This window comes from Pelobates fuscus, chromosome 5, assembly GCF_036172605.1.
Source record: "Pelobates fuscus isolate aPelFus1 chromosome 5, aPelFus1.pri, whole genome shotgun sequence".
In the NCBI taxonomy this organism is placed as follows: domain Eukaryota; kingdom Metazoa; phylum Chordata; class Amphibia; order Anura; family Pelobatidae; genus Pelobates; species Pelobates fuscus.
In genome coordinates, this window is record NC_086321.1 from 44,592,651 (window position 1) to 44,606,180 (window position 13,530).

The 13,530-nt window shown below is 44.2% G+C and overlaps 1 protein-coding gene across 1 annotated transcript; it reads right to left on the reverse strand.

Moving 5' to 3' along the window:
- Window positions 1–2,055: 2,055 nt before the first annotated feature.
- LOC134612003 (protein huluwa-like) lies at window positions 2,056–13,035 on the reverse strand. Its single transcript, XM_063456385.1, has 3 exons — window positions 12,358–13,035; window positions 4,344–4,539; window positions 2,056–3,326 (listed from the first exon to the last, which is right to left on the reverse strand). The coding sequence occupies exons 1-3, from the start codon at window positions 13,033–13,035 to the stop codon at window positions 3,154–3,156; spliced, it is 1,047 nt and encodes a 348-aa protein (XP_063312455.1). The 3' UTR covers window positions 2,056–3,153.
- Between the last annotated feature and the right edge of the window lie 495 nt (window positions 13,036–13,530).

The following is a 13,530-nucleotide window of genomic DNA, read 5'->3' on the forward strand; positions in this document are numbered from 1 at the left end:
TATTAACTTAGTCCCGCCACGTCAATTTACATCTTCATAGACTGCATTGTTTCCACGCAATATCCCCCTTCAAGTCCTGGTGTTCTATAGAGTTAACCTTTCAGGTGCCAATATAGATTAACCCTTCAAGTGCACATGCCACTGTGCCTATGCCAATTAAGCCTCTATACAAAGGGTGCCCAAACGTTAGATCCTCAGACATTTTAAAACAACAGCTTCCATGATGCTTTGTCATTCTAAATTATTATTATTTATAGAGCGCCGTCAAATTCCGCAGCGCTTTACAATGGGTGGACGAACAGACATGCGGTTGTAACAAGACGAGTTGGATGCACCGGAACAGAGGGGTTGAGGGCCCTGCTCAATGAGCTTACATGCTAGAGGGAGTGGGGTAAAATGCCGCAAAAGGTAAGGATAGTATTAGACTAGTGACAGTTGCAGAAGAGAAATCAGTTGGGAGCTATTAAGAGTTTAATTGATACGCTTTTATGAAGAAGTGGGTTTTTAATGATTTTTTTTGAAGGAGTGGAGACTGGGTGAGCATCTAACGGAGGAGGGAAGCGAGTTCCACAGGAACGGCTTACAAAGCATCATGGGAGTTGTAGTTCAACATCTTGGGGTACCTCTGCTCTACACAAACAAAACTATTATTGCCATGATTACCCTTACCTCGTGTCATTTGCCCCACTCTCATTCAAATTATAGCTTGTTTGAGCAGGGCCCTCTGTCCATTCTGTTCATGTATGTTGTACAGCGCCAGCTCTTGTACAGCGCCAGGGAATTTGTTGGCTCTTAATAAATAACATTATTCACATGTCCTATACCTGATAACTCCTTTGGAACGGAGATTTACAGCAGTAGTTACTTGTGGACCATTGGCACTAGCCAACAAATCTCTTTGCAATATTTGTTCCCACACATCTGGAAATTTCTAAAAAAATAAATAAAGAAGGCCACAAGGTGGCGCAAACAGGAAAAAAATTTTTATAGGTTCACTTTAATACAGGTATGTAGGAGATTGGGGAAAAAAACACTATTTTTATCAATATAGTTAAAGTCAGTTCTTTTACTCTGCCCTACTCCAAGTGTTAATTGTCAGGTTGAGAAAAAAAATAAAGGAATACAGTTCTGGAATTTTTAATAAATTAACAATAAAAATACACATTTTCACTGTATCTGTGTTAAAATATTACATGTTGATACAAAGTTATATAGAGAATATATATGGCATGACTTGGCACAAGAGCCCTACTAAATGACCAGTGCACTCCTGCGCAGAAGCAGAAATTATGTCATTAAGACAATCTTAATATTAGCAGCTGCTCAGAATCCAAAGCCTTTGCACATTTAAAAGACAGATATAAAAAGAAGGTAAAAATGACACACTAGAAATTATGAACATCTGATTTTAAAATACTGACATAAGTATCAGTAATTTAACAAGGACAAAGAAAAGACAAACAATTATTTTAAAATCTGATCCATGTTCTGATGGGTTGGAAATAATGGATGATGTCAACATTAATACAAATTTTACAAATATTACAATATAGCAAAGAAGGCACTAAATCACAAATACTAGAACATAACTTAGTGAACTGGTAATTTGTGATATAATAATTTGCAATTCCCTTCCACAATGCCCATTTTAATGCACAGACACCAGTGTATCTTGCCTGCTCCTGGTTATGTTTGGAAATGGACAATTTGATGTGCAAGAGAGGACCGTGAATTTCAAGATGTGCAAAGAAGCTGCCTTTGAGAAACATGCGATGAAATGGGCACTCGTTTCTGTACGTGTTTATACACACACACCTAGGCAACATTGGAAGAGTGACCTGAGAAACCAATTTATATTATATACATATAGCAAAACATAAAAAAAAAATCCCACAAGTTCAATAAAAAAGTCCAGTGGCAAACCCCTTTATGTTGGGGCCACCAGTAACATTTCTAAATGAATTAACAGGAGTTCATCGTGGATATCTTTTGTAATAAAAAGTATAAGTATCCATTCTCATACAAGCAGAAAAAAAAGTTCAATATTTTTGTGGATAAAGAATATAAAGAAGAAAGAAAAAGCCACATTGATCCTCTAAGCACAACGCAAAGGAGACATATCTATGGTCTATATAAAATGCACATTGTTGGGTGTGTGGGGATGGAGGGTTGTGTAATGTACATGTGGAGGTGATTGAGCAATTGGGGTCGGGTGGTGTGCACTCCGTAGGTGTGGTGTAGTTGTAAGAATGTTGCAGAGTTTTCTGCTTGCAATTGGAGGAGGTGGGTGATGGGGATCATGCAGTTGTCTCTTTGGGAGAGGAATTGTGAAGATGTTGCAATAACAATCCATATGAAGCAGTTTTATGTGGGCCCTATTACAAGGTGTAATAAGGACTCTGGCTACATGCATTGTAAAGGTAATGCGTGGGTATGTGGTGGCAAGTTGTAGGGATGCTGCATTAGGCAGCATGGAACTAGTTGAGGATAAGCTACATGGTCTTTCTGTGACTGGTTGGGAATATGATAGAAGTGTACATGTGGAAGCAGCAGTGATTGGGGGGATGTACCCTAGACTTGTGAGGGATGGGGCAGGTTCTAAAGACGCTGCAATGGTGGTATACCACGTAGGCCTACGTGTGATTGGTTGGGAAGATGCTCTATGTGCCGGTGTTGGGGAAGCAGTGGTTGGGAGGAATGTGCCATAGACTGGTGAAGGACGGGACAGGTCATAAAGATGCTGCATTGGTGGTATAACACGTGGATCTATGTGTGTGTGTTTGGGAAGGCGCCCTATGTGCCAGTGTTGGGGAAAGTGATGGTTGGGCCGGTGTACCATGCAAGTGTAGGGTAGGGGCATGTTGTGGTGCAGTTAAGGGGGATGCTGGGGTCTACATGAGCAAGGTGGAGGTGGTATATAATTGGCTAGGTTTATGCTGGTGTTGGGAGTTGGGTCTCTTTTGTCTTTGACTAGTGCTCAATGCCCCCCAGTAATCCTGGATAATTTAGTTGGGAGATTGATTGAATTGAACAGTTGTGTGAGAAATATGAGAATGTTATACGTGCATACATGGAGTTGATAAATTTGCATTGTATACACCATGCATGGGGAGTCACGTTATGATGACGTATCAGTGGCTTGCCACCTGTTGATTATACCCAGTACTGTTTGCTGCAAAGTACTGGGAGGTGGTGGTTTTGTCTGGTGTCCCTTCGATGTCGGGTCCTACGCATATAGTAGGGGTCATAGTAATCCCACTCCATTCCAGAGATCCAGGACAGGGAACTGTTGTCGCTGTCAGTAGATAAGATGTGCAAGGAGACTCCTGAAAAGAGAGATGAAACACATGGACTTCAAACTCAATAAAAATGTGTACCTTGTCCATGAAACCTGGAATCACAGGCTCATCTATTAATAGGGTACACTCCAAGCACCATAAATACTACAGTTCATTGCAGTGGTTATGGTACTATGATACTATGGCACCATAACCTGCTTTGTGTTTTTGACATAATGTTTTGGAGGGATTTCAGAACAAAAAAACAATACAGGACTCTTAATGGCGCCCACTGACTAATCCCGCGGCACACAGACTGGTAAATTACACTTCTTCATTATCAGTATTAGTCTGTCTAACCTGACAGGCAATAATAGGCTGAGAGCACCAAAAGCCTACCATAGAGGTTTGCCATTGAATTGAAACTGGTTTCCTGATATAATTCAGTGAGGACGTCAGTGATTTATTATTGTAGAGAGGATCATATCATGACTTAAAATGTGCTCTGCAGCCCATCACCAGTCAGCTAAGGGCCCAGTGCTCTGCAGCCCATCACCAGCCCCAGCTCAGGAAACAGGGCTCTGCAGCCCATCACCAGTCCCAGCAGCCCATCACCAGTCCCAGCTCAGGGCCCAGGGCTCTGCAGCCCATCATCAGTCCCAGCTCAGGGCCCAGGGCTCTGCAGCCCATCATCAGTCCCAGCTCAGGGCCCAGGGCTCTGCAGCCCATCACCAGTCCCAGCTCAGGGCCCAGGGCTCTGCAGCCCATCACCAGTCCCAGCTAAGGGCCCAGTGCTCTGCAGCCCATCACCAGTCGGCTAATGGCCGAGTGCTCTGCAGCCCATCACCAGTGCCAGCTCAGGAAACAGGGCTCTGCAGCCCATCACCAGTCCCAGCGCTCTGCAGCCCATCACCAGTCCCAGCTCAGGGCCCAGGGCTCTGCAGCCCATCACCAGTTCCAGCGCAGGGAACAGGGCTCTGCAGCCCATCACCAGTCCCAGCTCAGGAAACAGGGCTCTGTAGCCCATCAGCTGTCCCAGCTCAGGGCCCAGTAGCATATACTGACCTGCGCTCACACCAAAGTCACTGTCCAGGCCTGGCCCCTGTAAGCCACTGCAATAGGAGAGCTGGGCAGAGTCATCCTGGTGTAAAATTCCTGTACGTTCAAAGTTTATTGAGCTCAAAGGTGTGAAAGGTTCCAAGCCTCTCTGGGTCTTCTTCTGAGTGCTCGTCGTATGGGAAAATTTCACTTTTGGAGTAACCTATCAGGAGAACATAAATAAATAAAAATAATGACATGACACTAGCATGAGCACTGCATATAAAAATATTTCACATAGCATTTAATTTAACATCTCTACTTCTGCAATGTTTAATTGATGGGGATTAAATAAAGAACTATTAGAATTTGTGTCAGGTAATAAAAGTAATCTTCTTAAAACAAACTATATTCTATGGTTGAAAAACTGCTGATCTATGGTCTTCTTTTACTGAATTCACAGAGTCTATTAACAGCTTTCACTGCATGTTCTGACAGCAGTCAAATATGCTGCCCAGTGACTCTTCTATATCCAGATAAAGCAGACTAACCTGCATTAAAGGGGAGCTGTTACTTCCTTATATCACGTATTCTAATCCCTAGGTTTAACAAATAGGTATGTAAGCTGTGAAAAATAAAATTAAAATGTAGATATCCACACCTTTGTTTTTTTCTTCTTGTAACAGATCACAATCATTTCTGATGTGGATTCAAATGAATTAAGTTAAAGGGATAGTATAGTCACCAGAACCACTACAGTTTAATGTAGTGGTTCTGGTGTCTATAGCCTGTCCCTGCAGGCTCCGCAATGTAAGAGCTACCTTTTCAGGAAAAAAGGCAGTGTTTATTTTGCTGCTTAGTAATACCTGTAGTGACGGTCATTCAGATGGTCACTAGAGGGACTTCCTGGGTTAGACCCTGCAATCTTTGCAGGACCTACATTCAGTGTCTCCACACTCTGCATAGAGATGCTGAATGCTCCTCAGAGCATTCAATGCATCTCTATAAGGCGATATGGATTGGCGCAGTGCTGCGTTTTGCCACGCATGCTCAATAGCCTCTCAATGCTTTCCTATGGAAGATTGAAGAGCTCAGCCATGAAGGTGGAGCCAAGCAGGCCAGCCACGTCGAGTTTATCACGGCAATGAAGAAAAAAGTAAATATGTTTTAACTCCCTTCTAAGGGGAGACTGACACCTAAACATCCAGCACTCCTGTATGGTGTTCCTTTAATGCCTATGCCTTAAAAGGAAAACTATAGTGTTAGCAAAAAAACAGTTGAAAAAAAAAAAGTTGATTCATGGCACTATAGCTCCCTATAGTGTCCCCCATCCCCCTGTGGTACAGAATGAATTAAAAAACCCTTCTGTGACTTACCCGAGTTCAGCACCGATGTCCCTCGGCGCTAGCTCAGGCTCCGCTCCTCCCCCGCGGACGTCAGCAAACAGGGGAGACCTAATGCACATGCGCGGCAATGGTAGTGCTTTCATTAGTTCTTCCCCCATAGGAAAGCATTATACAATGCTTTCCTATGGGTTTGGGTGACACTGAATGTCCTCATGCATAGCGTGAGGACGTCCCTCTAGTCACTGTCTGCTAGACAATCACTAGAGGTAATTATTGCAATTTATTAAAAACTATATTAAGTAACCTGTGACACTACACCCAGACCACTTCAATTAACTGAAGTGGTTTGGATAACAATAGTGAGTGTCCCTTTAAATCTTGCCCTGAGTGCATTATGATGTAATTTGCTAAATCTTTAGTGTAAATGTAAATGAAACCAAAACACCGTGAAAAAAGTTAACATAGCTACAGGTGACAGCTCCCATTTACCTCAGCACGGTCATCCTATATTAACTCTTCATGGTCACTACCAGGGTCCTCCACCCATAGCTACCAGACCACCCTGTGCTAACCAAGCACTGTCACCCTGTATGAACTTTGCACTGTTACAGCCATGGTACTCCACCCATAGCTAGCAGACCACCCTGTACTAGCCAAGCACGGTCACCCAGTATGAACTCCGCACTGACACAGCCAGGGTCTTCCACCCATAGCTACCAGACCACCCTGTACTAACCTAGCACTGTCACCATGTATGAACTCCGCACTGTTACAGCCATGGTCCTCCACCCATAGCTACCAGACCACCATGTACTAACCTAGCACTGTCACCATGTATGAACTCTGCACTGACACAGCCAGGGTCTTCCACCCATAGCTACCAGACCACCCTGTACTAACCTAGCACTGTCACCATGTATGAACTCTTCACTGTTACAGCCATGGTCCTCCACCCATAGCTACGAGTTCACCCTGTACTAACCTAGCACTGTCACCCTGTATGAACTCCGCACTGACACAGCCAGGGTCTTCCACCCATAGCTACCAGACCACCATGTACTAACCTAGCACTGTCACCATGTATGAACTCTGCACTGTTACAGCCACGGTCCTCCACCCATAGCTAGCAGACCACCCTGTACTAACCTAGCACTGTCACCCTGTTTGAACTCTTCACTGTTACAGCCATGGTTCTCCACCCATAGCTAGCAGACCACCCTGTACTAACCAAGCACGGTCACCCTGTATGAACTCCGCACTGACACAGCCAGGGTCTTCCACCCATAGCTACCAGACCACCCTGTACTAACCTAGCACTGTCACCATGTATGAACTCTGCACTGTTACAGCCATGGTCCTCCACCCATAGCTAGCAGACCACCCTGTACTAACCAAGCACGGTCACGTCACCCTGTATGAACTCCGCACTGACACAGCCAGGGTCTTCCACCCATAGCTACTAGACCACCCTGTACTAACCTAGCACTGTCACCATGTATGAACTCCGCACTGTTACAGCCATGGTCCTCCACCCATAGCTACCAGACCACCATGTACTAACCTAGCACTGTCACCATGTATGAACTCTGCACTGACACAGCCAGGGTCTTCCACCCATAGCTACCAGACCACCCTGTACTAACCTAGCACTGTCACCATGTATGAACTCTTCACTGTTACAGCCATGGTCCTCCACCCATAGCTACGAGTTCACCCTGTACTAACCTAGCACTGTCACCCTGTATGAACTCCGCACTGACACAGCCAGGGTCTTCCACCCATAGCTACCAGACCACCATGTACTAACCTAGCACTGTCACCATGTATGAACTCTGCACTGTTACAGCCACGGTCCTCCACCCATAGCTAGCAGACCACCCTGTACTAACCTAGCACTGTCACCCTGTTTGAACTCTTCACTGTTACAGCCATGGTTCTCCACCCATAGCTAGCAGACCACCCTGTACTAACCAAGCACGGTCACCCTGTATGAACTCCGCACTGACACAGCCAGGGTCTTCCACCCATAGCTACCAGACCACCCTGTACTAACCTAGCACTGTCACCATGTATGAACTCTGCACTGTTACAGCCATGGTCCTCCACCCATAGCTAGCAGACCACCCTGTACTAACCAAGCACGGTCACGTCACCCTGTATGAACTCCGCACTGACACAGCCAGGGTCTTCCACCCATAGCTACTAGACCACCCTGTACTAACCTAGCACTGTCACCATGTATGAACTCCGCACTGTTACAGCCATGGTCCTCCACCCATAGCTACCAGACCACCATGTACTAACCTAGCACTGTCACCATGTATGAACTCTGCACTGACACAGCCAGGGTCTTCCACCCATAGCTACCAGACCACCCTGTACTAACCTAGCACTGTCACCATGTATGAACTCTGCACTGACACAGCCAGGGTCTTCCACCCATAGCTAGCAGACCACCCTGTACTAACCAAGCACGGTCACCCTGTATGAACTCCGCACTGACACAGCCAGGGTCTTCCACCCATAGCTACCAGACCACCCTGTACTAACCTAGCACTGTCACCATGTATGAACTCTGCACTGACACAGCCAGGGTCTTCTACCCATTGCTAGCAGACCACCCTGTACTAACCAAGCACGCTCACCCTGTATGAACTCCGCACTGACACAGCCAGGGTCTTCCACCCATAGCTACCAGACCACCCCGTACTAACCAAGCACGGTCACCCTGTATGAACTCCGCACTGACACAGCCAGGGTCTTCCACCCATAGCTACCAGACCACCCTGTACTAACCTAGCACTGTCACCATGTATGAACTCCGCACTGACACAGCCAGGGTCTTCCACCCATAGCTACCAGACCACCCTGTACTAACCTAGCATTGTCACCATGTATGAACTCTGCACTGTTACAGCCATGGTCTTCCACCCATAGCTACCAGACCACCATGTACTAACCTAGCACTGTCACCATGTATGAACTCTGCACTGACACAGCCAGGTTCTTCCACCCATAGCTACCAGACCACCCTGTACTAACCTAGTACTGTCACCCTTTATGAACTCCGCACTGCCACAGTCAGGGTCCTCCACCCATAGCTACCAGACCACCCTGTACTAACCAAGCACAGTCACTCTGTATGAACTCTGCACTGACACAGCCAGGGTCTTCCACCCATAGCTACGAGTTCACCCTGTACTAACCTAGCACTGTCACCCTGTATGAACTCCGCACTGCCACGGTCCTCCACCCATGGCTACCAGACCACCCTGTACTAACCAAGCACTGTCACCCTGTATGATCTCCGCACTGCCACAGTCAGGGTCCTCCACCCATAGGTGGGCTTGAAAACGAGGGAGTGGATGCAGTTTAGAAATCATGTCCTGATTTTTCAGCTTTTGACAGCTCCCACTCTAGTTTGGAACATTTTGCCATTCATTCCTATGGAAAAGGGTACGCTGTGTCTTTAAGACAAAAAAGTGTGCAATATTTCTTTAAGACGTATTTCAGTGCTTGTGGTAATTCACAATTTCTATATTGTGGGTGTAATATTATCCTATACACATGTGTAAATACACAAAAGTGCAAATATCTCTGATATAACAGTGCTAGAGTGCAACACAAAATTCGGATAAATGTAATAAAACGGAGTGCATACAATACCCAGCTGTATATACCCTGGATTGGGTTACTCCAGATTACTTGTACATATGTATAAAAGGCAAAAAGAAAGATACATAGCGTGATACAGTATAACAAATAGGAATGTGGAGACAATATATGTATCGGTACACTCACAAGTGGAGAGCAGATAAGTCTGCTCTAACTGTATCCGCTTTGTATATAAAAGATTCACAAGACGGCAGCAGCTTGAAACGAAAATGGCTTTAATATCTGCAAAACTCTTTCTCTCACTTAGATTGAGCAGATGTGTATAATATGAATATGGTTTACACAGAATAAGATTGTTTAGATATGTGCTGTAAGAAAATGTAGTTTAGGTGATAGGACTCTATGAATGAACTTTTAAATGAAGATTATTGGAATAACACATAGAGACTACATTTCTAACCAATGAGAGGATATAATGGGCGGACACACGCCCCTGTGAGTGGACTTAAAAAGAAGACAGCAGCAGGATGGGAGTGTGATCTGAGGAAGCCGAATCTGAGGCGAAACGCGTCATCACGCACGTCCCGTGGTTACGTCACTAGGCTCCGCCTCCAGGAAGTGTTTGCGATATTGCGGTATTGTGTTAGTCGGCAACCAAACCGAACGGAACATTTTTCCAGAGAAGGGCTGAGGGAGCTAAGTGACACCGTTTTTTTAAATTGTGAAGTTTTGCAGATATTAAAGCCATTTTCGTTTCAAGCTGCTGCCGTCTTGTGAATCTTTTATATACAAAGCGGATACAGTTAGAGCAGACTTATCTGCTCTCCACTTGTGAGTGTACCGATACATATATTGTCTCCACATTCCTATTTGTTATACTGTATCACGCTATGTATCTTTCTTTTTGCCTTTTATACACATGTACAAGTAATCTGGAGTAACCCAATTCAGGGTATATACAGCTGGGTATTGTATGCACTCCGTTTTATTACATTTATCCGAATTTTGTGTTGCACTCTAGCACTGTTATATCAGAGATATTTGCACTTTTGTCTATTTACACGCGTGTATAGGATAATATTACACCTATAGTATAGAAACTGTGAATTACCACAAGCACTGAAATACGTCTTAAAGAAATATTGCACTTTTTTTGTCTTAAAGACACAGCGCACCCTTTTTCTTATGTTGTTGTATTCTGAGTGTTTTATGAGTTATTGCACTTTATAAGGGAGCTGCTTTTAAAGTTTCAAGGTTTTTTGTATATCAGCATTTACAATTTTAGACGTGTATTGAGCGCCTTTTGTTACTTGTTCTTTTCTCTGGTGTATTCATTCCTATGGGACCAATTTCGCCACAAGAACAACGATATTCCGTGAACCATTCAGCGAAACGTTCCACAAAGTAATAGCAATCCAATCGGGAACAATCCACACGTTTCGGTATATTACTGTCTATGTAGTCTAAAAACTGTGGGAGGAGTTAGGGTGGTAAATTTGGCTATAATAATAATATATATGTGAGATAACATTAAGTGGTCTTGCTATGCAAGAACACTTAAATAGTGATTTTTGGTTTTGGGCAGCAAAGTGTCCATTTATAGGTTACATTCAGTGGTGTTCAATTTCCCTTTTTTTCTCACTGCTAGGGCCATCCACCTGCAGCAACCAAGACAGCTACTGTCCCGGGACATTTTAGTTTTGAACTAATAAGAGTTGTTTGGGATAAAACCCCTACTAAAAACATTTGATATACTAAAACACAAGTTATATTGCTTTTCTTTTGCAAAACTCTGCCACACTCAAGCACAATTAAAAAAAAAAAAAAAATGATTTAGGGTCCTAAAAGAGAGGGAACTGCCTCGCCAGGATAGGGGCACATAGAAGGTATGACACTATATTGGCATGTACTCAAAGAGTAGCTGTACGATTGTAAATACACTTCAAGTCACTAGCTCCCACTCGTGGCAGGGTTAATGTAACTGAAATTGCCCACAAACATTAAATATAGCATTTATCATTGAGATAAATTAGGTAGTAAATGTAATGTTAACATTACATACATCATACCTCCCAACATTTCTAATGGACAAAGAAGGACACTCATTTTATGGATGAGATTTGGGGTGTGGTCGGGCTGTGGTCAAAAATTTTAGGAGATTTATAAAATAATTTATGCAGCTAAAATGTAATTTAGAACAAGAACAATGTATCTTAGTCACCAAGACTGATTTCTAAACACATCTGTTGTAGTTTAAGAACACATTACTGGGAGTATTATCGCTGTGGAGCTCTGTTATACACTCAGACACATTACTGGGAGTATTATTGCTGTGGAGCTCTGTTATACACTCAGACACATTACTGGGAGTATTATTGCTGTGGAGCTCTGTTATACACTCAGACACATTACTGGGAGTATTATTGCTGTGGAGCTCTGTTATACACTCAGACACATTACTGGGAGTATTATTGCTGTGGAGCTCTGTTATACACACACCAACAATATGGAGGTCCTACAAGAGAGGGACTTTGGCATAGACAGAGGGATTTGGGCCCAAAACAGGAACGGTCTCTCCTAAATAGGGACATATGGGAGGTATGCGTACCTTCCAGCAGCACAACTAAATCTAGCTAATGAAAGGGGCATTATAGCGTTCAGTGTACAGGTTTGTAATCCCAACACATTAATGATGCAATTCACATTACTGGTGACACTTCCAGCCACGAAAATGACCCATCATCAGAGCTCACAGGCGCACCAGGATGACAGACAGATCTGCAGGGTGGATCACGCCCCAGAAAGCCTAGTGCAGCAGGAGCCTATTTACTAATATGTTCATGCACTGCATTATGGGTGACTAGAAATAGCAATGAAACTGGGACTGTCCCGGTAAACTCAGGACAGTTGGCAAGTATGCACCCTCAAGACAGCCACTGGTCATTTAATTTCTTTTAGGAGTTATCTAACCTTTGTCTCATACATATTGACGTTACGTGTGACACCGGTCACACGACCTTGTGAAAGAAGCTACTCATAGGGCAGCACCAATTCTAATGAGACAGACAAAATGCACTTACCGCTTGGACGGTTGCAGCTTCTGGGCTGTTAGGCGGCACTGCATCATGTCGGGTGTCATTTTCACAGAAAGATCTTGCATATTGGAACCATTCTCTTCCCATGTCATCTTCCACCTGGTGGCTCGTGCACATAAGCTTCTCCTGAGGTTTTATGCTGCAGTTTGAGGTCCATAATCTCCGGGAGCACGAACAACAGGGTGTGGACGTGGGCATTATGCAGGCTGCGGGCCGAGAGCAAGACGTACATTGACTAAACCGCTTGTGGCAGCCATTTAGGGTTTGTGGTTCATCTATAGACTCTGGACAACCTCCCACTACCGCCATTGTAGCCTCTAATCCTTTACTAATGGTGTCTGATACACGATGTCTGTCCCCGAGGGACATACTGGAGGGGGCCACATGTCTTGGTGCCAAACGGTAATGCCCATTCTGATTAACCCTATAACGGGGATGCTTAGGTTTTGGGACACCCCTCCGCTTTGCTTTGGCATTTGCAGAGAAAACTGGTAAGCGGTGTATAAGCAGGAAGCAATTTAGGCAAAAGAGCAGAATTACACAAGGAATTATAATAAAAATAAGGAGCGCAAGAGGCGGGTGAAGGAGCAACTTGTCTTCTGCTTCAGGAGGAACAAGTGTTCCCTCTACTGAGGAAAGATTAGAAGGAACCAAAGTTCCCATTGTAAATCCAGAACTGCTGGATTAATTGGACAAGATTAAAGGGGAGGAGGATGTACCATGTGTTTGTGAATAGCTGGAAACTGGAGCTGAGGTGGGACCTATTCTCTCCAGACAGCAGACCCTCTGGAAAGGTAACATGGGGGAGCTAGGTCAAGACACCTGACACTCGGCAGGATATTGCCTTATTCACAACCATTACCAGATGGCACCTAAATTGGAGTCAGTTTTGCTGTCCATGGGGCACTGAAGGAGTTAATGTGAACCCATCCCGTCTGCTGGAGATTTAGCTCACTGTATTCTTATTTATGAACCTTAATAAAACTCCTGGACGCCATTTTATGATGTTAAATATTTTAATTTAAAAAAATGTTTTGTTGTGTATATTTATATAAATGCCGGTGCAATGTGTTGGTTTTTAAATGCACCCCATACGGCTCCAGCACTCACAGAGTTAATGTGAAGTTTTTAGAGAGGAGATGGACACACCCTATTTAA